Here is a 26,725-nt window from a genome sequence, read left to right as displayed (position 1 = left end):
GAGAGCCATCCAGTGAGCGGCTTTTGAATGTGCTCTGCCTCTCTCGGCTTTGTGACCTTGGTGGCATCATTTGGCTCTCTGAGCTCCTGTTACCTAACCACATTCCTTTCCACCCCTAAACCCTGGGGGTGGATTAAATGAGATGGCATGTTAGAAAGCTACAGGCTCATAGAAGGCTTTCTTCCCCTCTCCTCTTTCTCTGATCTTATTTGGAAGGAAGCCCAGAGTGGCACCAAATGTTAGGCTCCTAGCATGAAATTCGTTTGTGTTCCTAGCAGCATGTGAGCCCCTTCTAATTACAAAGTGGATACATTGCCAAGGCTGAATTAGGGGTGAGGACTTGGAGGAGGCAGCCTAATCTAATTACTGGTGGGACTTCCCTGGGGTGGGGCCTGGGAGAAGCCACTGCCAAGGACAGTGTAGCCTGGCTGGTATTGAAGGATGGGGATACACTGGAGAGAATTAAAAAAAAATGATTCTCTCAGGGGAATTCATGGGCCTACTGGATAAGTTATGAAGACTCTTCTTCCAGTTTTCCCCACTGAAACAGATGGAGGAGGTTTCTAGAAACCCAGAGAGAGAGCTGCAGGCTAAGGGTATATGGTTGGCATTGGGCAGGGCAGGGACAGTGGCTCACACAGGTAGGAGGTGGTGAGGCTGGGGGTAAAATGAGAGGATGGCAGTTTCCATAGCCAGCAATCGCAGAGCCAGGAGGTGGCTAAGCGCAAGAACAACAGAAAAGCATGTGAAGGCTAAGAATAGAGCAGGAACAAACGAAGACAGGAGCGGTCCTTGTGGCTTTCTGGGGCTCCCTGACTCATCTGGGGTTCTAGAATCCCTCTCAACACTTCCATGGTCTCCCAGGCTTCCCTTCTCTTACAGAGTGATTCTCTAAAGAGATGACAAGCCCGGCATAGTGGACTCAACTATAATCCCAACACCAAGGCAAGAAGGCCTCACAGTTGAAAACATTCTGGGCTGTAAAAGCAAATAACCCTTCCCCTAATTTTCTGCGTGCGCCTCGTATTGGAACAACAAAGATTCCAATTAACGCCAGCTCTGTATTTCTATTTTTCTGGCTCTATGTACTTTAAAGGTTCCAGTAATCTAGACACGATTTGCAAAGAGGTCTGTCTCCTTCCAGAAAAGCTCCTGGGCTTAGTTAGGTTTGGTAAAACCTAACTTGACAATGAGATCTCATTATATTCCCTAGCACCTGACATAGCTCCTACGGGGTTCCCTAAAAGTATCAACAGAATAGGTAAATCAGGGTAATGAGGGAAATGGAGCCAGCTTGCCAGAGCAGGAGCAGAGGTAGACAGCGCTGGAGTGATGTTCAGAGTCAATCCTTCAAAGATAGGCTTTTTCTTTTCCTTTCTCCTTATTTTTATGGTAAAGGTGATGTACACAAAGGGGTTATAGTTAAGTAACTCAGGTAATAAGTACATTTGTTTTTGATTAATGTTGCCTCGTCTCTCATTTTTTTTTCCCATTTTTCCCCTTCTGACCCTTCCCCCAACAAGTTGTATAATTCATTTTCAACACACCATCTAGTGAGTATCACTGTTGAATTCGCTCACCCTGTATTCGCCATTGCCGTGCTTCCTCTTCCCCTTTCCAAATCAGATACATACAAGACAGAAGTAAAAAAATAGCAACAAAGGGGTAAAAGAAAACCCACAAAAAAGTAAAAAAACAAAAAAAAATCTTTCCATTTCCATACAAATGGTGCAGTCTCATTCTTTCTGATGGAAGCATAGCATTCCATTGAGCTCATATACCAGTTGGCATCTCCGTTGATTCCATAAAAGGTAGAATTTCCAAAGATACAATTTTTATATCACCCTATTACTTAACTATATGAGACAAAGGACAAAGGATGAATCAATACAACAGCAAGACACATAAGACAATATGTTGGAAATGAACTTTACCACTTGGGGGGCAGAATGTAGAGCGTGGGAGAAGTGGGAGAAAAATGAGGGCTGGGTAATGAGTGTTAAACAAGAAATGTATTCATCACCTTATGTATGTAGCTGTAACCCATCCGTTTTTTAAAAAAAGATTTATTTACTGAACTCGTCTTGTTGAACAGCTGTTTCTTCTCGTAAGGCATCTATGATTAACATTCTTCTCTACCCATTGTTGTCCTAGTTTTTCTATTTTTAAAATCTGAAAAGTTCCCCCAAAGTCTATCTAGGACTTATTATTCTTAAAGGATTTTGTATTGTTTTAAAGGATTTCTCTTCTTCAGAAACAAAGATATCATGTGGTTTCAATCATAGGAAATAATAGTTTCATTCACCTCAGAAGCTACCTTTCTGTTTTAAGATGGTAGATATTGGGAGCTGGTGGCTCACACCTATAATCCTAGCCATTCAGGAGGCTGAGATCTGAGGATCGAGGTTCAAAACCAGCCTGGGCAGTCCATGCAATCCTTCTCTCCAATCAATCACCAAGAAAAAAAGCCCTAAGTGGGCCTATGGCTCAAGTGGGAGAGCCAGCATGGAGTGAAAAAGCTAAGGGATAGTGCTCAGGCCCTGAGTTCAAGTCCTAATACCATACAAAAATAGATGGTGATTCAGGTGAGCAGGGATTCATGCACGATTCATTCTGCAGATGAAGCTCTGTGCTAAGTGGGGCAGGTCTAGCGTGATGGTGGAACCAGGGAGTGCTGTCTCCCCTAGCCAGTCAGCTTTCAGCCCATGGCTGATGGAAGTGGCCTTAGAAATATCAAGCAATGTATTTCAGGAAGCCTCGCAGGTAGCTGGAACATATTTTATGTGCAGAGAGTTGGTAACAAACAACTCACCATCTTAGAACACTTCGCCCCCAGCATCTCAGCGGGGGACTTGCTGGCAACAGGAGATGGCAGAGTAAATGTTCTCTCTGTGTAGGGGGTGTGGGTGACTTCTCTTGGAGGTCAGCTGATGGGATCTTGTTTTATATTTTCTTCCTTCCCTCCTTCCCTCCCTCTCTCCCTTCTTTCTTTCTTTCCTTCCTTCCTTTCTTCCTTCCATACTCAGTTGCCAGTCCTGGGGCTTGAACTCAAGGCCTGAGCACTGTCCTTGGGCTTTCCCACTTGAGCCACAGGACTACTTCCAGCTTTGTCTATAGTATGTGGTACTGAGGAATCAAACCCAGGGCTTCATGCTTGCTAGACAAGCACTCTACCCTTAGGCCAAATTCCCAGCCCCTATTTATTTATTTTGAAACAAAATAAAATACCATATTAAGCTCACTTATCTATGTATAGAAGCTAGGGCTGCTTTGGCCCCTGGGTTAGTTTTGGTAGAATGGTTATTAACCTCCTTCATTGGGCAAACAATTTCCAAATACCTTCCATTTGGTTCAGAAAATCCAAACTACATAAAATGCAGTGCTTATCTATCTTAAACTTATTACAAGACTCCTGGTGAGCAGAGAGTGGGGTGGCAGGAGGGAGAAACATCATATGACATCAGTGATTACCATATAATATAGTGCAATGCGGAAATACAGCACCAGGAGACCTCTGAGAATAATTCTAAATATTTAAGGATCAAGAGCTATCATATTGCCTAGGATAGGTTACTAGGTTTGTAAATGGTGCTCTGAATCCCAAAGAGACACAGTTGTAGACACAAAACTAAGAACACTTGTGTTCTTACATACAAGGTGTTATCTCGTATTTCTCAGAGGGCTCAAAGACATTTTCCCAGATACACAGGAAGATGTCAAGTCATGTGATTAGGGAGGGCGTTGGCCGTTCTGTAGCACAGTCCCTCTTTGGGAGGTTGGCATTCTGGGTAGCACATGGCTGAGCCAGCTCCCACTGTGACTCCATGGTGGGAGTGGACTACAGGTCTGGTCCTGTTATCTGGAGGTGCAGGGGTCTCCCCCGCCCCCTGGGTATCTCTGAACACTCATTCCTGGTCTAAGTTCTCAGTTAGCCGTCACTGAGATATATGGAGATGTGTGCACACACGTTGCTGGGTGCCTGGCTGCCAAGAAGACAGATTCCATGTGATTTCACAGCCACGTGATTGCACGCCAGGGACACCTTCAGAGATGGAGACCCGAAGAACAGTTCAGGTCTATAACCATCAGTCCAGGGTGAGGATGGAGTGCATGACCGTGAACCCAGGGGACCATTTGTTCACAGCCTCCCCTGTGCCCCGGCGTCTCTCCTCCGGCCATAGAGTGGGTTGTGAGAGAAGATGTGATGATCTGCTTTAGAGGATGGGCAGAGGATTCTCTTATGGCCTGTTTCAGGGGAGCAGAACAAAGTGAAGTGCAGTGAGAACGTGTCCCTGCAGTTGTTGAGATGCTGTCTTTCGAGGCAGGCTTTCTTTATGCTCCTATTGTAGTGTCCGGTTCACATCAGTATCCTTCTTGCTCATGACCATGGGACTGCAATGGCGTTCGGAGATCGTTTTCTCGCACTTCAACCCTGAGTGCCACAGACCCTACCAGTTCCTGCCACTCAGTTTCAGGGTTGTTGGTGGGTGTCCAGTTCTAAGCAGAGGGAATGTAAGACTTTTCTTCTTCTGTCCTGACTCGCACCATGGCTGATTGCTTCTGATGGCACAGAAGTGATTGGCTCCCGAGGAGAGGTCACCTGGTGTTTTGCTCTTCAGAGAAGTGTCCGATGCTGGCGGCCTTTGCTCAGGGGACCATCCAGCTAGACCAGGCAAGTGGGATTCATTTTGACAGAGATCTGCTTTCAGAGCAAATCCCAGAGTCTTTGCCCAGAGTGGTATTTCCCATGTGTGCTTTTTTGGAATTGCAAATCTATTGTTTCTGGCTCATGACATTTTTGCAGGGCCCCCTGTGTAGATACAGCCTGGCAGATCTTGGTCAGTTGGCATTCTGTCTCCATTTTCATAGCCTTATGCAAACATTCATGCTTTTTTTTGGCCTGTCATTTATATTCCTCTGGTAGTCCCTAAATCACATAATAAAAAGAGATTTAGAATATTAATCTGACATGGTCCAGGCCAGCAAGGTCTAATATGAATTTATGTACTGGAGAGAATAAAGTGAGACTAAGAATAAGAGAATAAAGTGAGACTTACTCTTGGTAAATAGTTCTTATTGGCTCCTCCAGCAAGTTCCTAAAGTACAGTCTCCTGGATTCTCTGTGGTATTGGTAGGAAAAAATGCAGATTCCTGGGCCCTATTCACCCTGCTGATTCAGAGTCTTAGGGAAGAGGTGCTAATATCTGCATTACAAAATTTCTTTTTTTGTGTGTGCAAGTATTAAGAAAGACTTGAATTCAGGGCCTTGAGTTCTCAGTTTCTTTTCTGTTGTTTTGTTCTGCTCAAGGCTGCTGCTCTACCTCTTAAGCTACAGCTCCACTTGTTCAGCCCTTTACTTGTTCAGTGGAGATAATATTCTCTCAGGCTCTCCTGCCTGGACTGGCTTTGAACGGAGAAGCTCAGATCTCAGCCTCCTGAGTAGCTAGGATAACAGGTGTGATCCACCAGTGCCTGGCAGGAATTTGCATGCATCCGGAATCTCTGTCTCCACACCCTGAGTGGTTCTGGCATCCTTCCTGAAGGAAATGCATTTTGCTGTTAGGATCAGATGACTCCCAGAACTGGAATTTATCCAAGCTTGAAGTCAAGGAGAGTCAGGTACAGGGATGGGGCAGAGGGCCCAGGGATGAGCTGTAGAGGGGAATCCTGCAGCCAGGATAGGGGTTCAAGGCTTTCCGTGGATAGGAATTCTAATGTCTAATCAAGATCATCTCCACCAGATTCATGAAACATGGGCACAACTACATATACTGGTACAGTTCTGAAAATACCTTGTCAGAATTTCAGCCTTTTGTAACTCCCCTTCTCTGTCTGTCTGTCTGTCTGTCTGTCTGTCTGTCTGTGTCCGCCTGCCTGCCTGCCTGCCTGTCTCCTAACCTTCAATAGCAGAACAGATCCATCCAGCAAGCAAGCTGCCAAGCGCTGCTTGAACCTTGTCAAAGAAAGCAGCTGGACCCATTTTTAATCAACACTTCTTCCTAAACCACACTTCTGGGTCACTGAAGGAGACCCAGGGCCAGAGCCTGAAACTTTCCAAAGCCCTCTGAAAGACAGACACGGTCTCGGCACCGATCTGGTTGATTTGGAGACATGACCCGTTCCTCCCTCCAACCATAGAATGGATGATGGTTACCGGAACAGCCCAAACCTCTACCACGGGGCAAGAGATCTAGCTCGAGAGGCGAGCCGGCAGACGTGGCACCGAGAGATGGATGACTACAGGTACCAGGATCACTACGAGGGCTACGCCTCTAGCGATGGCTATTACCGGGGAGGCAATGAGTCCAACCAGGAAGAAGATGTGCAGAGTGATGCCACAGAAGGCCACGACGAGGAGGATGAGATCTACGAGGGCGAGTACCAGGGCATCCCCCACCCGGACGACGTCAAGGGCAAGCAGGCCAAGGCGGCGCCCTCCAGAGCAGATGGCTTTCCAGGCCAGACAGACCTGATGGCGGAGCGGATGGAGGATGAGGAGCAGTTAGCCTATCAGTACGAGACCATCATCGAGGAGTGTGGCCACGGGCGTTTCCAGTGGACGCTCTTTTTTGTCTTGGGGTTAGCCCTGATGGCTGATGGGGTGGAGGTGTTCGTGGTGAGTTTTGCCCTGCCCAGTGCAGAGAAGGACATGTGTCTGTCTAGCGCCAAGAAAGGAATGCTTGGTAAGTGCACATCTCCAAAGATCCTTCTCCTTGTGGCATTAAAAACGTGAAATGATAGCAATATGCACATATATGTGTGTATATAGACATAATACGTGTATATACACGCTGACATAGATGCATTTCTATTTATTTTATATGTAATAGACTGTATACAATTATATATTCTATAAATGAAATATAGTATATATAATATAATATCGTGTACGAGGTATATTAAAGTACAGAAACTATATATAATGATACGCAAACTATACATATGCTTTCGTATACATAAAGTATATGTAGGATATATATTTTATACTTTATATATGGAATGTATATGATATATATAAAGTATATGTGATATATAGATATACAAATATATATAATATATTTTATACTTTATACATAAAACATAGATGATTTGTAAAGTATATGAGATATATAAAGATATATGAAATATGAAGTATATAGATAAAATACGTTACTGCTTTAAATATACAACAGTGTTCATGCAGAAGTCATCCTTTTATTCTTTTGTCATGAAGCATCTTTATGTCAGAGCCATCCGTGAATGGGCTGGCATGCACACGGCTAGCAGGTGTGGAAGCTTGGTTTCCTGTCTAAGTCTGTTTGACTCTTGAGCTCTTCCTTTGTCTCCTAAGTCTCCTGGCTTCCTGGAGAGGCCAATTCCTCTCTGTGCATCCAAATGCCAGGTGCTTTCGGGAAGCAGGAGCTCAGAGGTCCCTGCCTTCCAGTCTGAGTTTCTGTACCCCTCTGGAACCCGGTGGCAGCTGCTGCTGGATCCTTGGAAGCTCTGTGCTGGTGGCAGAGTGCCCGCGTGTATGCCTCGAGGATGAGTGCCAGGCTTGAGTCCACCAGCGGGGCTCCTTGAGGGCTGCTGGGAGCTGTGAGTGTGACTGTGACCGTGACTGTGACCATGATCAAGAAGTACAGATGGGTTCCACGGGGGCTTGAGGAAGAGAGGGTAGGGATGAGCTTGTGTGGCATGGTAGACAGGAGATTCAATGTCATGCAGTCACATGTGCTTTAAAACAGACGCAGAAAGCACAGCATTACTGAGATTCTGGCATTGGCTGGGTTCTCATTCAAGACCCAGGATTCTTATGGCCCTCGGAGCTCCAAACCTATGCAGCTTACTTGCTCAGCAAGTTACATTTCTGGTCTGCACTGTGCTAGTCTCTGCCCACAACACAAGAGCACAAGAGGGCCTTCAATACATTGAATCATTTAATTCCTGCAGGGAAAAGCTCTAAGAAATGCTTCGTGTGAGTCTGGTTCTTCAGACTTGCTTGAGAGCAGGAGTTGGCAAACATTTCTATAAAGTCCTGAGTAGTAAATATTTTCGGTTTTGCAGGTCCAGATGGCCTCTGTCACAACCACTCCAGTGTGCTGCTGTAACATAAAAGCATCCTTAGACACCGTGTAAACAAGTGGAAAGGATTGTGTTCCAATAAAACTTTATTTTCAAAAGCAGGCAGTGGGCCAGAGACAACTAACTAGAGCTACTGTCATGTAAGACTGGAAAAAAATATCAAGAAAGCCTTTGCATAAAGGACTGTCACTGGGAATTTTCCAGTTGTTGTATGCATTTATGCTTAACTACCATGCCATTTAAAATAATTAGAACTGCACCAGACCTGACTGATGGGCTATACAGAAGCAATTTGAGAAATAAGACCATCACTCACTTTTTTAAAAAAATTTAACCGATGGAATGTGTATTATCCAGTGTGTGTGTGTATTCTGTTAGCTATATTTGAGGTTGATTACCAGGTTTTTTTTTAAAGGAAAGCAAACAAAAATCCAAAAAAAAGGCAAACAAAACCATTCCTGGCTGATCTAATTTGCTTTGTGGCCCAGCTGAAATCTGGGTCTCTGTTAGCCCATGTTGGCAGCGTCAATAAGGATTTCATGCTCTGCCAATCTCTCTGGCACCAGGTGCCTGGCCACCTCATTAGGGGGACCACAGTATGGTGCTAGCTGCTGCCAGCTCCCAGGGTATACCCTGGTGAGGTGGTGGTAATGAAATGCAATGTTGAAGAGCTCACCACTGAGCGCTTTTGCCCTCCACATTGCCCCCAAAAGGCAGACCGAGCTCCCGAACTGAGATGCCAGGACAGCCATGTGCCATGACTCATAACCTTCAGTGTCACCTTAGAGGTTTGGCACACAAGGTTATTCAGAGAGCTGTATCTAAGGCTGCCAAGCTAGGGGGCTAGGTATGTCTGAGTCTGTGCCCTTCCTGTGCTCTGCCAGACTAGTTTTCTATATGGAAAAAGAAGTGATGTAAAATTCTCTTCACAGTACCTTGCAGATAGCTGCCTGGGCACAGACGGTTTGCAACAGAAAGGAAAGCTAGATCAGCGATGAGTAACTCGGGCAGCGGAGTTTTATCACTAGAGTCTGGCAACTGGCGATACCATTTGTCAGCCTGTGACCGTAGAGGTAATAATATATTAGTCATGAAGACACTTGGGGTGATGCAGGTAAAGCAACTGGTACCCAGTACCTTCTACATTATAGTTGCAATGAGATAATGGGGTAACATGGATGATGGAGCCAGCTAGGGGGGGTTGAAGCTTTCTTTGCCCTCCCCCCGTTTTTTGGTGGTACTAGGGTTTGAACTCAGAACCCAGTTCTTGCTAGGCTGTGTACTGCCGCTCAAGCCATACGCCTATCCTTGATTTTGGCTGGTTACTTTGGAGACAGAGTCTTGTAAACTTTACCATCTGGACTGGCCTCAAACTATGAACTTCTGGCACTCGGCCTGCTGAGCAGTTAGGATTTCAGGTGTGAACCACTGGTGCCTACCTGGCTCTTGCTCTGCCAATGTGTAATAGGGTGACTTCAGGAAAGTTACATTTCTCTGGGCTTTGGTTTCCCTTATCTGCAAAGCAGGGGTGATAATGAGGCCCCCTTCCTAGGGGTTTTTGCAAGGATTGACTGAGAGGACTACCATTTATCTTAGCTAAACTATTGCCTGTGTTACCTAACACTTGCTCCAGATCTCTTCATCATTGTTAATTGCTGATTGAAGATGTTATTAACCCTTGCGAGGGATACTTGCTGTGTAATGCTGAACTGTCCAGGTTCAGAACCAGAATTCCTGGGATGACATGGTACATTCCTGCCAGCCAAAATTAGGTACTGCAGAATTTTAAGGTCAAGCCGCATGGACCTTAGTTTGAGGAAAGGCCCTTTGTATTCTAGCAGTCATCCAGTGCTTTATCTCTTCTCCCTTTCTTTCTCTTTGCTTGAAAAGCCACCCTCTGAGCCTGTGGGCTAGATGCCTAGACAATGGGCCAGAAAAAGGACACAATAAGAGAACTTCTCACCCCACCTCAAATCATAGGATATCTTGTCATCTCCCTGCGTTCAGAAAATAAATGTCTCCTGGCCCATCACAAAGATACTGGGGTGTCACTAAGCCTCTCTTCTAAGCTTTGAGGAAGAGGAACATGTATTTCTCCTGAATATCTTGTTTTTGTGGGCCCTTTACTCAAAGCATTGCCTGTGCACAAATTTGGCCCATTCAGCCTGTTGAGCAGAAATGAAGGATGACAGAGTCTCTGGCTTTCTAATGAGCCCCTCATCTGCTTCATGATGAAGTCATATTTGATCATTCCAGTGCACTCTCAATTTCCAAATTTATTGTCTTAATTTCTTCTGCTAAAGATAGAGTTTAAATGAATGCAATAACTCAACCAGTTTGGAGGCACTCTTAATTTCGTATTTCTCTTTCTGGCAGTTAGGCTCATTTTTCTTTCACTACTCCTTTCTCAGCCTCCCAAATGGGCACATAACAAGCTCTTGTTTCTTTAGTGCCTCCCTTTACCTGGACAGGAAAGCTGGAGCCAGATGACCACAGATGCAGTGACAGCAGGCCCTCCACAGTGGCTGGACCTGTGGAGAGTTGGGTCATTGACCATTTGGGGGACCAAAATGATGATTTGGGGGATCACTGACAGTGAAGACAGTACCTTATTTCTAAGATTTCTCAATGTACTTATGCATCTAGATCATCAGGGGACAGAAATTCTACCAATGATTTTAGAGAGACTTTTTCCATTTTCTTGTGAATGGTACAATATGACTCTTTCTGATGGATGGGTAGAATTCTATTATGTATATCTACCACATTTTCTTGGTCCATCCAGCCACTGAGGGGCATCTAAGTTGATTCCATATCTTGGCTATGGTAAAAAAAAAACAAACAAATACTGCAATGAACATGGTTATACTGGTAGCTTTAGTGTGACCTTGTTTGTGCTAGGAAATGGAAACTAGAGTTTTCTTTTCCTTTGTTGCTGATTTTGTTTTCATTTCCTTTTGTCTTGTTTGTTTGTTTATGTGTCTTTGGGGGGGCAAGGAGTGGGGCACAGAAATGGAGGGACAAAGAGTGAACAAATACAGCAGTGAGACTCCCTAGACACTGTGTTGAAAATGAGCTCTGCAACTGTGGGTGAGGATGGGAGGGAAAAACGGGGCGAGTGTGAGGAAGGGGTGACATTGTTCAAAAGAAATGTCCTCTTTATCTGAGTAACAACACATTTTTTTACAGTACCAACAGATATATAGATAAGGAAACAGAATAAAGAATCTGAACTAGATCTCAAATGGATACTCACTTAATCCTCGATACAGATGCCAAGAAAACATGCCAGTAGGCAGTTCCCCTGCCCCCATTAAATGGTGTTGGGGACACTGCATATTTCCACGCAGAAGAGCTATCTCACATTCCTTCCAGAGTTGTCTGGACACTGATTATAGCCAGCAAAGTGTTGTCCATTCTGCACTAAGACAACCAGCCCCATGGGCATTTGCCTTTTCTCAAGTACATCATTTTCTTCCTTTCCTTGTTGCTATATGTATGTTGTTGCAATTTGCCCCAGAAATCTTCTCTTTAAACACCCTTCTGGGCAGGACTTTTTACAGTTCAAGCACTGTGAGTTACTCATCTAAAAGAGGAGTCTTTAAGAATGATACGTCTGTTCTAATTTATGTTGATCTGTGCTGGGCATTTGTATCTATAGGTGAAACTGACGAGCCTGTTATTATGGGGTTTTTTGAAGAATATTTATAAAAAGTTACCTTTGTGAAGCTTCTAATTCGCCACGTTGCATTCTCTACCTCTATGACATGAACTTTCCAGGGTGGGCATAAAGGTTGGGTAGTAGATCTTCTAAACATCAGATGCTGCTAATATTGGGTTATCTCTCTCCGTCCTGTCCCTTTCCTCCTTCACAGGGCTGATTGTCTACTTAGGCATGATGCTGGGGGCCTTCATCTTGGGGGGCCTCGCTGATAAGCTGGGGAGGAAGAGAGTCCTCAGCATTTCTCTGGTCGTCAATGCCTCCTTCGCCTCCCTCTCCTCCTTCGTGCAAGGATACGGAGCCTTCCTCTTCTGCAGACTCATCTCGGGCATAGGGTAGGACCCCCTGACCTTGAACTAGCCCTCCATAGTGTCCTGAACTCCAGCATCTCCTGGTCCATCTGTCCAGGCACTCCTGCTGTGTGTGTGTGTGCTCCTTCCTGAGTATTTTGGCTTTCAAGAGTCTCGGTTAGGCCAGGTGCTGGAGGGGCACGGCTGCCATCCTGGCTACTCAGGATGTTGAGATCTGAGGATCACCATTGAAAGCCAACCTGGGCAGAAAAGTCTGAGAGACTCTTATCTCCAATGAACCACCAGAAAACTGGAAGTGGTGCTGTGATTGAAAGTGGTGGAGCACTCACTCACCTTGTGCTGAAGAACTCAGGGATAATGCCCAGGCCCTGAGTTCAAGCCCCAGGACTGACATCTCTCCCCAACAAAAGAAGGAGTCTCTGTTTTAGTTCAACCCTCCAAATGCGTAAAGGTCTCTAACAGGCTGTAAAATGAGTGTGGATGTGTGTGATTGTGGGTTTTTTTTGCCATCAGCATGTTTAGTATCTAACTTGATTCCTTCTGGGATTTTTGTCTCTGTAGGATTGGGGGCTCTCTGCCCATTGTGTTTGCTTATTTTTCTGAATTCTTGTCTCGGGAGAAGCGAGGAGAACACCTCAGCTGGCTGGGTATCTTCTGGATGGCAGGGGGTCTTTATGCATCGGCCATGGCCTGGAGCATCATCCCTCACTACGGTACGGGACGCCTCGGGCGTCAGAGAGCCCAGGGCCTCCGCCTTGTTCACCCTGTGTCGCCTTCATTGTCCTACAAAACCATCTCGGCTGTCTGCTGCTGCTGGTGAATCACACCTGTCATTCTAGCTACTCAAGAAGCTGAGATGTGAGGATTAGGGTTCAAAACCAGCCCGGGCATGAAAGTCCATGAGACCCTTACCTCCAATGAAACCACCAGAAACCACTGCCACTGGAACTGGTGCTTGTGGCTCCAAGTGGTAGAGAGCTAGTGTGGAGCTGAAGAGTTCAGAGACAGCGCCCAGGCCCAGAGTTCAAGCAAACAAATAAACACCCCCCCCCGCAACCATCTCACATTATATACACGTCATGATTTCTATGCTCAAGTGCTAGAGCACCTGCCTTTAAAAATAAAAAAAGCAGGGCCCTGAGTTCAAATGTTAGCACCACCACCACCACCAACAACAACAAACAGTGGAAATAACTTCTTAGCATTAACACATTTGGAGTGCGTTAACATAGGAAATAGTTTACTATGGCTGTGTGTGCAAGGAGAGTGATTTTCCACTATCATGGGACTTTAAAACCTGGATTTGGATGAAGGAAATAATGCAGAATCTGATATTAGGAGTTCACATTTTTTTTGCCAGTCCTGTGGCTTGAGCTCAGGGGCTGAGCACTGTCCTTGGGCTTTCTCAAGGCTAGCACTCTACCACTTGAGCCACAGCACCACTTCTGGCTTTTTTCTATGTATGTGGTACCAAGGAATCGAACCCCCGGTCTTCGTACATGCTAGGCAAGCACTTTTACCACTAGGCCAAACTCCCAGCCCCAGGAGTTCACAATTTTGCATCCACTATTATAGAGAACTGCCTCGTGACAGAATTAGCTGGAAAACATCTCAACTCTTTAACTCATGATTCCCAGCCCATACAAAATCCGGTAGATTATCAAATACTAGATGCAGTGAATTATCTTGGTTGTTGTGGGTTACGAGGCTTGAACTCAAGGCCTGGGAACTGTCTCTGAGGTGTTTTTCCCCCCTCAGAGCTAACACTCTACCACTTGAGCCATAGCTCCACTTTCAGTTTGGAGATGGCTCATTGGAAACAAGAGTCTTGTGGACTTTTATGCCTGAGTTGGCATGGAACTGCAATTCTCAGATCTTGGCCTCCCTGATTAGTTAGGATTACAGGCATGAGCTACAAGGGCCCAGCTAAAGCTATAGCCCTAGCTGCTCTCAAATTTGTGATCCTCTCACCTCATCTTCCTTATGGATTAGCAGTGTGCTGGCAGAGGTGTAATAATTATTATCCCATGTGGACAAAATGTTCCCCCCCAATTCTGTTTGCCTGTCTGTCTTTATCTGGCACATTTTCCTATGTTTTCCTCTATGAAATTTGTGGAATCTGTGTTCAAATAGAGGATTCATCAGAACAAGCATCACTTTGGCCGAAACCCATTCTAGAAATATGGTAGCCTAGAATATATTGTAATGAGAGCAACAATTATGGCTTTATTGATTACCAGTGCAAACTAGACAGTTGATGATAACTAAGACTTCGGACTTCTAGCATATGGGAGGGCAATACAGAAAGGGGGTTGTTGTGTGTGTGCAGGCACAGCCTATGTCATCTCTTTTATTGCTTTTGTAGGAATGGGTAATGGGAGACCTTGGCATCAGTCATGTAGATGACTAATTGATTGGGAGGGAAAGTTCCAAAGCCCAGAATGTTTTCCAAAGCACTCATGGGCACATACCAGAAAAAAGATGGCTTTGTTATGGAAGATTAATTCTCATTGTAGCTGGCGCCACCAGATGTGTATGACATTCAGGCAGAAAAGGAGGGCGAGCTAATTGTAACAGAACAATTTCTGCCTCTGAATTAATATTATTCTAAATATTTGGGAGCAGTTTCCCATTTAATTTTATTCAATTTAAGGCCCCCAAAGATGTATTTAATGAACATAATAAATGCAGGGTACTGACATTACCATAAAAACCACAGAAGCATGAGGGAATAGGGGATTTTGGATAATGTATGCATATTATTATACAGAATGAAAACCTCTGTCCAAGACAGAACATTTCATACCTCTCTTTCACCTTCCCTGGTGATGCAGAGTCTGACTGTTGTGTGGTTTTGGTGATTTACTTCTAGTGAGGCTGGAATAGATTCTGGACAGGGGCTGAGAATGTGTAAATAATGCCATTTTTTAAAAATCTCTCTTCTTAGTTGTTCCCTAAAAGCAGGCAAGGCTTTTTAATTAAAATTAAAAGGAACAAACCAACCCCAGTGAGATGCTGTGATACCAAGCTGTGCCAAAAGCTGTTGACTCTGAATGGTTTTTGTCCTGCTGCAGTGGCTAACTGTGCCTGACTGGCCAGGTCTCCAGCCTGCCTCCGGCCCCTTCCATCTCATCCTTTCCCTGCAGAAGTAGCGCAGGATACATCTGTAGGTACCCTTGATATTGGTTAGGGGTCAACTGCTGGTAGGGTAAGTTGTGTCACAGAGGTAGTTATAGAAAATGAGCTACCAACCACTGGAGTCAACTAACTATACTGAGTGCTGACAGTCTAGTTCATATTCTTGGTTTTTAAAAATAAGTCGTTCTTGGGCAGGGAGTGTGGCCTAGTGGTAGAGTGCTTGCCTAGCATGCGCGAAGACCCGGGTTCGATTCCTTGGTACCATATATATAGAAAAAAGCCAGAAGTGGTGCTGAGGCTCAAGTGGTAGAGCTCTAGCCTTGAGAAAGTCCAAGGACAGTGCTCAGGCCCTGAGCTCAAGTCCAGGACTGGCAAAACAAAAACAAAAACAAAAACAAAAACAAAAAAACAAAAAATAAGTCGTTCTTTTTTCTGATCTTTTTTAATGCAACATCCTTCGCACTAAACAGCATGTAGCTATTTCTAAAGAAAAAAAATCAGGTCTACCTCAGAAGCAGGTGAGTTATTATGAGAGGCTATCACAGGAGCTTTCACAGGTTACCACACCCGTGAAGGTGTCATGACTTACATTCAGGCTCATTATTGTGATAACAGAGTGATAAAGCCGGGACTTGAACTTTGATTTATGGGATTGCAAAAGCCCAGGCTCTTCCCGTTGTGCGTTCGGGTAGCATATTTTTGTCTCCACTCCTCAAAGGTGGGGCAGTTTCCACCATTTGGCTCTTGTGAATATGGGTGTGGGTCTTTGTGGCATCCTGGTTTGTATACTCTGGCTGGAGGCCCCGGGGGTGGCATGGCTGGGTCACAGGGGAGATCTACGTCTGTCCTCCATGCTCTTCAAGTTGTTCTTCTGCCCGTGGGAAAGACCGCTTGTCACAACCCCCGCTTCCCCTCAGGCTGGGGCTTCAGCATGGGGACCAGCTACCACTTCCACAGCTGGAGGGTGTTCGTGATAGTCTGCGCCCTGCCCTGTGCCGTGTCCGCTGTGGCCTTGAAGTTCATGCCGGAGAGCCCCCGATTTCTGCTTGAGGTGAGTCTGGCCTTGGGCCACCCGCCACCACGAAGACCTGGCCTTGTCTCCTCAACTCCCCGTGGCAAACTCTCTCCCAACTGCCTGGCCTGCCTGGTCTGTCAGCAGACCTGGCTCCCTTCTGTCCGCTTAGGGAAGGTCTCAGGTCAGAGATGCCTGGCTTGCCATTCCTGGGAATCCAGGAGCTCAGGGGTGGGGTGCTGCTCTGCGAGGCAGGGTGGTGGGGACAGGGCTGCCACTGGATTACTTTATGGTGCTCCCCTTTTCCCGAGAGACTGGTGAGGAGGCCCCTAGCATCTGGTGCTGCGTCGCTGTGATGAGGCAGGGAGACCATTCTGGACTCTTAGCTGTCTAGGGAATCTGCCCCACCCCCAGACTCCTAGCAGTGACCTCACTTGCCCTCCCAGTTGTGGAGGACTTGTGTGTGACAGAGGTGTCACCAGACCCTGCGCCTCAAATCCCGGGCCTGCAGAATCCACTGAGATGCTTTTTTCTAGAACTTTCTGCAGCAGGATCCTCCCTACCTTTCATTGACCAACACACACACACACACACACACACACACACACACACACACACACACGGTAGCTTCTGAAGGGTTCGTCTCAAAATTCCTCCTGTACCATGATCCATTCGTTAGGGATGCAGTAACAAAGTACCCCAAGCTGTGTGTCCTCTAAGACCGCCTTGGTCTCAGAGTTTTCCAAGGCCATCCTCAGCAGCGAGGCCAGGTTTCCTCTGGAGCCCGCAGGGGACAATCCTTTCCTGCTGGGTTGCAGGCAGTGTTTGGCGGTTTCTGGGCCGGCAGCTGCATCGCTTGTATTCTAGCTGTCATCATCAAGTGGCATTCTCTCTTGTGCCCCGTGTGTGTAGGAGGGGGGGCTCTCTTCTGACATAGACAGTGCCCCCATTGAATTAGAGGGCCCCTCCATCGTGCCAGGCAAACATCATCCAGCAGCCACCTTCTTCCCAAGGACTCACTGTAAGCAGTGCAGGACCCCCAGCGCCACCATCCATCCAGCCCGTAGTTACTCAGAGTGTGAGGTGGTGACAGTGTCTGGCATTCACACCTCTAAAGTGCAACTTTATTCTCCACCCAGGAAGGACCGGGAAAGGAAGACAAACCCTCACACAGTCATGGGTCCATACTCAGGGCCTTTGCGCCCTGTCTGGGTTGGTATGGTGTTTTCATTCCCAACTGAATGAAAAGACCAACTCAACACTGGGTTCTCGTGTGTCCTTCTTGGGTTTTTGCAGATGGGAAAGCATGATGAAGCCTGGATGATTCTCAAACAAGTCCACGACACCAACATGAGGGCCAAGGGAACCCCGGAGAAGGTGTTCACGGTGAGTGTGTGCCAGCTAGCGCCAGCAGCTCCGTGCCCACCATCCGGCTTCATGCAACAGCAGCTCTGTCCAAAGAAAACCATTCTTTGGATGCATCTCTCGTAGTCATGTCTGGTGTGCATGTCTTGTCATCATGATTCTTTGCATCTTGATGGGTGTCTTTCTAGGTTTTCCCTCAGTAGTGTTGGTTAGAAAATGATAACAGAAGGAAAATATATTTTTTCCACATCTGTCTTTTGCTTCCCAGGTTTCCCATATCAAAACACCCAAGCAAATGGATGAATTCATCGAGATCCAGAGTTCAACAGGGACTTGGTACCAGCGCTGGCTGGTGAGATTTACTACCACGTTCAAGCAGGTACAACTCAGCGTGTGTGTCTCTAACCTTTGTGTCTTGTCTTTGCTCTGCTTTTCAACGCAAGGGGTTTGGCTAGTCTGAGACACCATCCTTCTCTCTAGAAATTTCTGTTTAATCTGCAGAAAGAAAAGAGATAGGGAAACCAGTGGCTCTTGAAGGGAATCTTAGAGATTTGAGGGTGATTCTTCACAGAGGGAGTAAGTCAGCTGCTGGGCACTGAAGTAGCTGGCCAAGTAACTGTCCAGGAAGTCTGCGTGAGAATCATGGTAGATAGTTGGTAAACATTTAGACAATTCCCCCGCCCACAGGCAGGGAGTAGAACTCATAACTCCGGATAACGCCATGCTGTGACATCTTAACTCAGAGTGCTTTCCGTGACATGCATAGTATCTTGTTCTCAGGAAGCCTAGGGGGGTGACTTCCTAGGGTCACCTGAGTTTCCTTTGTCATTTTTCTCAGGAGGTGACCTCCTGAGTTTCCTTTGTCAATGGTCATAGCCCCCCTCTCCGAGGGACAATGGGGGGGTCTGTTAGCTCCATGAGGTGTTGGGAAAAGTCAGAGATGAGCTCTTCCAAAGCCACACGTGCCCTTGAGCTGCTCTTCTGGGATCCCCTCCCCGCAGGTCTGGGACAACGCCCTGTACTGTGTGATGGGACCCTACCGAATGAACACTGTCATTCTGGCTGTGGTCTGGTTCACTTTGGCGTTAAGGTAAGTTCTGCCCAACTTGAGGGCCTCCATTTCCCTGGGACCTCAGTTGTCTCCTGGACCCCATTGAGCCTTCTCATCGGATGGCAAACCAGAGAGCTGACCTTCTAGACCCAAGTGGAGGCGTTACTGAGGACGTCCACCCCCCCTCAACTCCCTGTCCTGCCCACATGGTTCCATCCCATCTGAAAGAGAATATTTTTAAAAAGCCAGCGATGCTGACAGGTTTTGGTTTGCTTTGTTTTTTTCCAAATGAAACATCTTATTTATATTTATTTATGTGTAACTTCATTTCATTAACTAGGTGATGGATTTCAAATGTTGAAACAACAGATCAATCTTGCACCCTCCCCCCACCCACTCCCTTCTGCCTCCTGCATGTTATTGTTGTTGATTTTGCCATGCATCCTTCTAGCAGTTCTTTTTGCAAATGCAAGCAAAAATTATGTGTATATATGTTTATTTCTTTTTTCTTATTCAAAGGAACATACTTCCCGTTTGCTTTTTGCATTCTGTGACATGTTCTGGAGTTATGTGCAGACTAATCCCTCCCTCCCTCCCTCCCTTCCTTCCTTCCTTCCTTCCTTCCTTCCTTCCTTCCTTCCTTCCCTCCCTCCCTCCCTCCCTCCCTCCCTCCCTCCCTCTCTCACTCCTTCTTTTCTTCCCTCCCTCCCTTCTTTCTTCATTGTGGGGCTGGAACTCAGGCCTGGGCACTGTCCAGGCTTCTTTCTTTCAAGGCTACCATTCTACCACTTGAGCCACAGCATCATTTCTGGCTTTTTCTGTTTATGTGGTACTGAGGAATTGAACCCAGGGCTTCATGCATGCAAAGCAAACACTCTACCATTAAACCACATTACCAGCTGAGAAAGGAATGTTTTTTTTTTGTTTTTTAATTCTTTTCTAGCATCTTGTTTTATTTTTCCTTCACCCCTGTGAATATGATTTGTTCCGTCTTAGTGAATTTTTCTGATGCACAAACCGAGTCAGGGCATTGTCAGCAAGCCTGGCTTGAGTGGCACGGGTGGGCGTGCGGGTGCCCCATGATGTGGCCCCGCCATGGTGTGGCTGCGGGGACACGCCACTCCTCTTCTCCACTGCAGTTACTATGGGCTGACGGTCTGGTTTCCGGATATGATTCGCTATTTCCAAGATGAGGAATACAAGTCGAAAATGAAGGTGTTTTTCGGGGAGCACGTGCACGGCGCCACCATCAACTTCACGATGGAAAACCAGATCCACCAGCACGGGAAGCTGGTGAATGACAGGTGAGTTAGCGTGGCCTGGAGAGGCCCAGGGTGGCCCTCACACACTGGGCATTGTGTGGATAACCAGAGGTCCCCATCCCTGACGTGACAAGGAAGAGAGAGGGGGACCATCCTCTGCAGAGAGCAGCCAGGCTGTCATGATCTGAGGGAACAACAAAACAAACAAACAAACAAAACCCCACCACACGGCTGCTCTCTGCTTGTTTTCTTGGGCTGTGCTGCCATCTGCTGGTGTGGAGAGAGAGTGCACCTCATCTTGGCAAACCCCAAATGTAATGTGTCACTTGAACGTAATGCTCTGGGATCAGTTGTCTTGTGGATCTTGGTCTTGCCTTTCTGCCTTTTAGGGTGTTCAAATCTCCTTTTTGTTGTTGGGTCAGATGGCTCACCCAGGGATACGCTGTCTGTCCCACAGGTTCACGAAGATGTACTTTAAACATGTCCTTTTTGAGGACACGTATTTTGACAAGTGCTATTTTGAAGACGTCACGTCGACAGATACCTATTTCAAAAACTGCACCATCGAATCCACCTTCTTTTATAACACAGGTGAGAATGTGGGCAGCTCTGGGAGAATGTGACCAGCGTGGGCTGTGACCGGGGTATAGCCAGGCGCTACCCCTTGGAAAAGGTATTGGTAGCCAAGCCTTAGGCAGGACAAATGGATTTCAGCCTCCGAGATGGCATACATTAGGAAGACAGAATTCACTCAGGAGTTTAGTTTATCTGCCTCGTAGTTTTTGTGTTTTGTCATCCATAGGCTTGAGCTCAGGGCCTGGGCTCGGTCCCCTAATTCTTGATTTTTTTAAATTGCTTAAGGCTAGTGCTCTATCACTTTGCACCACTTCTGGTTTTCTCGTGGGGTTTTTTTCCTGCCCAGGCTGGCTTCACACGGTGTTCGTCCATGTCAGCCTCCTGAGTAGTTAGGCTGGCAGGCGTGAGCCACGGTACACGCTGCCTCTCAGTTTCCATCATATAGAACACAGAAGCCAAGCTTCCGGCAAAAAAATGTTCGCATCTGAATCTGAACCCTAAGTGCGCGTTGGGCTTTCTTAAGTCAAGGAGCCTGGAGATGCGTCCCCTGGCCACTGTGGCGTTTCATGACACCTGGTTAGTTCAAATAGGATGCTTGCACTCAGTGCTCTTCACGTCAGCGTTGGGTTTGCTCTTCCCCACTGCGGGGACGTGGCATTAGGAGGTGACTGTAGTCGTCTGCTCTGGGCCATCTGTCATTCGGATGGGGGGTTTGTTGTCCACGCGTAGAACACAACATCATGCCCGCCCCGGCCTTTCTCTCCCCACCAACGCCTCGTCCCTTCCCTCCCCAGACCTCTACAAGCACAAGTTCATCGACTGCCGCTTCATCAACACCACCTTCCTGGAGCAGAAGCAGGGCTGCCACATGGACTTGGAAGAAGACAACGACTTCCTGGTTTACCTCGTCAGCTTCCTGGGCAGTCTGTCGGTGATTCCTGGAAACGTCATTTCTGCCCTGCTCGTGGATCGAGTCGGGAGGCTGAAGATGATGGGTGAGCCTGTCCACGTGTCCCAGGGGACTCCCCCCCCCCCACACACACACCTGGCACTCAGGCTCAGGATGGGAGCCGGACCAGGCCCTGTGGCTGGGTGCTCAAGACTCCTGCTTCTCCTCTCTGCAGGCGGCTCCATGCTGCTCTCGGCCACCTGCTGCTTCTTCCTGTTTTTTGGCAACAGCGAGTCTGCCATGATCGGTTGGCAGTGCCTGTTCTGTGGGACCAGCATAGCAGCCTGGAACGCGCTGGATGTGATCACCGTGGAGCTGTACCCCACCAACCAGAGGTCTGTTCCCCCCTCCCGCCCCCCAGGGGTTTCCCCCCAGCACTCGTGTGGGTAGAAGTCCCACTCCACGGGTAGCCATCTCCGTTCTAGGTGTTCACTCAGCCAGCAGCTCTGGGGTCGTTGGGTTTCTCTGCTTAGTTAGGATAGGACAGGAGGTGGGCTTGAGAATCCAGGGTGGGTGGGAAGGAAGAAAAGCCAAGAGTAGAGATTATAGTCAGGAGCGAGGGAAAAGAGCAAAGAGGGCCACATAATCGAGGGAGGTGCCAATGTGAGCGGGGGTGGGGAGGTTTGAGCTGGAATAACACAGGGAGCAAAGAGAAGTAAAGGCGGGAAGGAGGACTGACAACCCAGGGCACTTCCAGGAATGCCCAGTGTTTACTTTGGTTTCATGCAAGCCACATGGGAAAGGGCCTCGTTTAGAGGCCTAGGGTCAACACCAGAGCTCAGTAACTGTTTCTTCTCGTCTAGAGACATTGTGAAATTTAAGGATGACCTATGAAGGTGGAATGGAATTCTGAAAACTACACTAGCGACATACCCCAGATTAGTGACAGAGGTAGCAGGACTTGGGGAGCTTTGGAAAATGATGGCATCCATATTTGGTGTTCCTCTCCCCTGAAACAAGCAATAAAAAATAAGAGGAGAGAACATGATCAGTGATCACGATGTGGATAGGATTACGTCTAGGAAACTTACGAGAAGGAACTAAAGAGACACGCATGAGAAAAACAAGTGAAAAATTCAACTAAAGTCCATTGGAGAACAGCAGAGGTCATAAAATCCTCCGGAATCTATATGAAACACCCATGTGACAAACACCAGGAATCCATGAAGCTATAGAAAAGATTTCAGTTTGATGTCACAATACCTCTAGTTTTGGTAACGTCAAACTTCATTTGATTTTCCTCTAACACACACGAGTACATCTTCCCTCTAGGAATTTGGGGAAAGAAACGATCCCGAAGTGTGTGTCTGGAAAAACACGCACTTGAAGAAATAGGCAAGAAACTATCTACAAACCAAAAGACTAGGTTCAGGTTACAAAGCTGTGGAGTGGCTCCTCTATAAATAGCCAAGTCAAGAGGGCAGAAGTACAGGCTTTGGCTATGAAAAAGACACATGTGTCATTCGTTGAGAAGGGGTGGTGTTGGAAATATTGTCCCTGATATTATAGATGAGATCACGGTAGCAAGATAAAGGTTAACAGTGACCCCTGAGAAGTGTGATTGACAGGCAGTCACCCGGGAAGAAACCCCAAATGAAATCCCCCGAATGAAGTAGGTATGCATCTCATTTTTCTCCTCCATAGACATCTACAACAGGCATTTGGTGACTGGCCTTTTTCTTCCTTGCCTAGACTCTGTCATGGTCCAGGATGAGAACCATCTTTGCTCCAGAGAGTTAGAACAAAATAAGGAGGAGAGAGAGGGGGAGAGACGAAGGCTCAATCAGGATGGCTCTTAGAATGCCTCTTCCTCGGCAGCTGCCTTTTAACTTCCATCTCATTGGCCAAGAGAAAGTCCCTTGGCTAGTAGCAGCAAGGGGATCTGGGAAATGTAGTCTTCACATTGGTGACATGGCCTATAGGGGTAGCTTGCATGTCTCTGCCACTAGAGGGTACCACAGAGTGGAAACACCTATAGGTTTCAGCTTATGTACAGCATTATTCTTTTTTCATCCTGCACAAGGAGTGAGCCCTACCTTTAAACCATGTAAGAAGAAATGTATCCCAGAAATGATTTTTTATACGGAAAAAAAAAGCCTGGGGACAGCTCTCCAAAATGTTGATAGTGTCTGCTTTGGATAGCCTTCCATTTTACATTATTCCCTATCTCTAATTTGGATTAAAAGCAAGAATGTGTCACCTCTTGCAATAAGGAAAGCCTCCTGCCTTCTTCATCTAACAAGGTGCAGCGTTTTGTTTCAGGGCTCATCCCTCTCCTCTCCTTCTGCAGGGCAACAGCCTTTGGCATCCTCAATGGATTGTGCAAATTTGGCGCCATCCTGGGAAACACAATCTTCGCTTCATTCGTGGGGATAACCAAAGTGGTCCCCATCCTTTTGGCTGCTGCTTCCCTGGTTGGGGGAGGCCTGATTGCCCTCCGCCTGCCAGAGACTCGAGAACAAGTCCTGATGTGAACCAGCGTACGGATGGAAGATGCGGAGAGAAACGTTGTCCAGGACATTTCAATACAGCCATACTTCCTGCCTGTCACTGTCCACGGGGACACCTCAGATAGCGCAGGAAGCAAAGTTGACTCTGTGATCCCTCTTTTAGGACCTACTTGAGCTGTCGATATGTTTGTAACTCAGGTGACGGATTTGGGGGTGGCTTTGAGTCACTCTTAGAATCTCAGATCTTTGTGCTCGGTCTCACTTCTCCCTGGCCCAACAAGGAGCATGCACGTCCTTCGGTGAGGGGAAAGAACTGATTCTCATTTGAGGGTAGATTTGGGGGTGAGCAATACCCACACCCTCTCATAAAGTCCAGGGGGAGCCCAATAACCTAAGAACTCATTAACTTAGACATGGCTACTGGGCTTCAAGAACAGGATGCTTGTATTTTTTTTATTTTGCATTTCAAACATCATTGTCATCTTTTCCATTTGAGATCTGGCATAAATGGCATCAGAGCTAATCCAATAGAGAAAATGAAATAAGTAATATCCTTAGTGATCAACTGCCCTCCCCCACCCCAACCTCTTTCTTACCATGGCACATTTAAGAAAGTCAATGGGGGTAGGTATTCTGTAAGCCGTGTGTCTATAAGTATCTTTGGTTTTCTTTGCGCAAATGGTAGCTGCAAGCATTTGCCAGCATGTTAGCCATATTTTGGGAGAATTTGTTCCTCAAGGTTCTGAGCTATTGGATCCATGAGAAGCAAGCCAAATTTCTCACAGCCGCGGGACTCACCGTGGACAAGATTCACTTTGCAAACCGTGTGTGTGTGTGTGTGTGTGTGTGTGTGTGTGTGTGTGTGTGTGTACACAATCTCCTTTAATCCAAGTACTTTTCTCCTAGTGGGAGGAGGGGTTTAGACACAGGTCATTAGGGAAGTTCAAGTTTACAGTACTACTTTGGGCATGTGACTTCCCCTTGTTACCTAGAAACACTTGGTGTGTCTCTGGCCTTCTCTTTGTAGGTGAGAAGAAAACAAGAAGGGGTGTGGGGATGGGATCCCTCTGGCCACAGGTTTTCCACGTGTGGACTCCAGCAGTAAAACATGGTGCATATCTGTTCTTCTGCTCAGGGCCCGGGAGGCATCCAGGTGACTTATGCGTTCTGGCTCAGGGCCTTCAGAACACAAGCCATTGGTACAGGACTGAAGGAATCGAATGAGTTGGTCTAATCACTTTTTCTTCCGGGCTCAGAGAATTCTTCTCTGAGATCAAGTGTGGAGGAGGAGGCAGAGAGTGGACCCAGGCTACACTTTATAAGAGTCAGCAAGAGACTTCCGTCTCCTGGTAAAGGAGCAACTGTTTATCCATCAGAGCTGTCTAGCCACGGAGGGGCTGGGACTAGGCATTTTTGTCACGGGATGGGGTGTGAACTTGCCTGGGGCAGGACAGACTTCATGCGTGCAACGCACCCTGGAACTGCAAAGCACTGCATCTCCCTACTGTCAGAAACCTACTGAGACTGAAAACAGAGTAAGAATGGCTACCTCGAGAGTTTTGTTAGTTCTGGAGAAATGCCCAGGTCTGGTGATAGTTAGCAGTTATCCTTCTGTAATTCTTTGCACTAATAAGCAATGAATAGGGGGGAAGAATAAATCTTAGGATATCTTTGCTCTCCCTCAATCTGAGCTCAGCTTCCATGGTTAAAAAGCGAGTCCGTTTTACTACTTAGGTATGGTTACTCTGCTTCTCTTGTGCCCATTTCTTTATCTGGACCTCTTTTTTTTCTGAATGTGCAGGAAACAAATATGCATAAGCTCTGTTTGATACCCCGACTCCCACAAATATAAATATTATATATATATATACCAGTGTGTATTACGTTTCTCTCAGTGTTTTATAGACATTAATTGTCATAGTGCCGCATCAATAGTGGCAGCCAGTGTAACATAGCTGAAATATACTTTGTCCATATTCTTGTGATATGAAATGCAGAGTCTAGGATCGTTAGAGAGAGCCAAGTGAATTGCTCATCTCGTATTCCTCAGTGGGCTAATACAACTCAAGTCAACGCTCAGCTACCATGCCAAGAATCAGCAAGACAGGGCCTGCCATCCTGTGTAGTTAGAAGGATCTTGCAGAGTTAAAGTCTGACATTTTTTTTTTTTTTTGGAGTTCAGGAGTGGCTGTGATAATCGGTGGGTTAATTCCACTTGGTTCTGGGGCTCTGACTTCTGTATTGCCTTTCTGGTTTAAGCCAACTACCTAACGGACCAACGACGATCCTTTCCTGCCGTCACGAGAGGGCGCTGGTAAAGCGTGCAGCCATGTTTTTCTCAGGACTTGGGACTTGACCACTGGCACCTGACCCATTCTTTGACGCTGTCATTCCTGCTGAGATAACTGTGGCGGAATAATCAATCCACTCTGTGGCAGGTCACTGGGGGCTGACCTACAACATTCCTGGCTGTTTATTTCTTTTCCTATTTTCTCCTGAGAAATTTCCCGGCGTGTGGCACCTCTTGGCGGTGCATTTTAGGACTGAGCTGTAGAGGTAAGCCTTTCAACTCGGCTGTGTCATCTGTGCTGATTTCTGATCTTTCATTTTATTAAAAAAAAAATAGTGAAACAGGCGTGCCCGTTTGTGAAGTTTGTTGTACATCAGCTTGAGGACCGGACCTCTGTGTGACTTGATGACAAAGAAAAAGAATAAAGATATAACCGTCAACAAACGTCCAAGGAATGGGGTTAGAAATGATTTCTCTGGCACTCAGGTCTCTTCCTCACTTCTAAATCTTTATGTTGCATATGGCAGCCTTGAGTGGGG

At 46.6% G+C, this 26,725-nt stretch overlaps 1 protein-coding gene and 1 long non-coding RNA gene across 2 annotated transcripts in view; both read left to right on the top strand.

Annotated features, from left to right (window-relative positions):
* Positions 1-6,110, top strand: part of LOC150044418 (uncharacterized) — a 34,279-nt gene extending 28,169 nt beyond the window's left edge. The window contains exon 2 of the long non-coding RNA XR_016533199.1: positions 5,908-6,110. This is a non-coding gene — a long non-coding RNA (uncharacterized LOC150044418). The remainder of the gene's footprint in view (positions 1-5,907) is intronic.
* A 3-nt stretch (positions 6,111-6,113) lies between these two features.
* On the top strand, positions 6,114-25,764 carry Sv2b (synaptic vesicle glycoprotein 2B). The gene is made up of 12 exons (XM_090321665.1): positions 6,114-6,683; positions 11,937-12,117; positions 12,655-12,806; positions 16,149-16,282; positions 17,540-17,629; positions 17,877-17,987; positions 18,610-18,698; positions 19,799-19,963; positions 20,379-20,512; positions 21,292-21,492; positions 21,622-21,781; positions 23,737-25,764. Exons 1-12 carry the CDS (start codon positions 6,140-6,142, stop codon positions 23,918-23,920), a joined length of 2,145 nt encoding a protein of 714 aa, XP_090177791.1. The 5' UTR covers positions 6,114-6,139; the 3' UTR covers positions 23,921-25,764.
* Positions 25,765-26,725: the final 961 nt, after the last annotated feature.

Source organism: Megascapheus bottae, chromosome 30 (genome assembly GCF_031878675.1).
Source record: "Megascapheus bottae isolate mThoBot1 chromosome 30, mThoBot2.hap1, whole genome shotgun sequence".
Classification (NCBI taxonomy): Eukaryota; Metazoa; Chordata; class Mammalia; order Rodentia; family Geomyidae; genus Megascapheus; species Megascapheus bottae.
Note: the sequence above shows the minus strand (reverse complement) of the source record. Positions and strands in the feature narration are given on the sequence as shown.

Excerpts from the sequence above, each read along its gene's own strand:
- Sv2b (XM_090321665.1), top strand. The coding sequence starts at position 6,140 with ATGGATGATGGTTACCGGAACAGCCCAAACCTCTACCACGGGGCAAGA. Across the intron at positions 17,988-18,609 it reads TTACTACCACGTTCAAGCAG|GTCTGGGACAACGCCCTGTA; the intron begins GTACAACTCAGC and ends CCCTCCCCGCAG. Across the intron at positions 20,513-21,291 it reads CACCTTCTTTTATAACACAG|ACCTCTACAAGCACAAGTTC; the intron begins GTGAGAATGTGG and ends TTCCCTCCCCAG.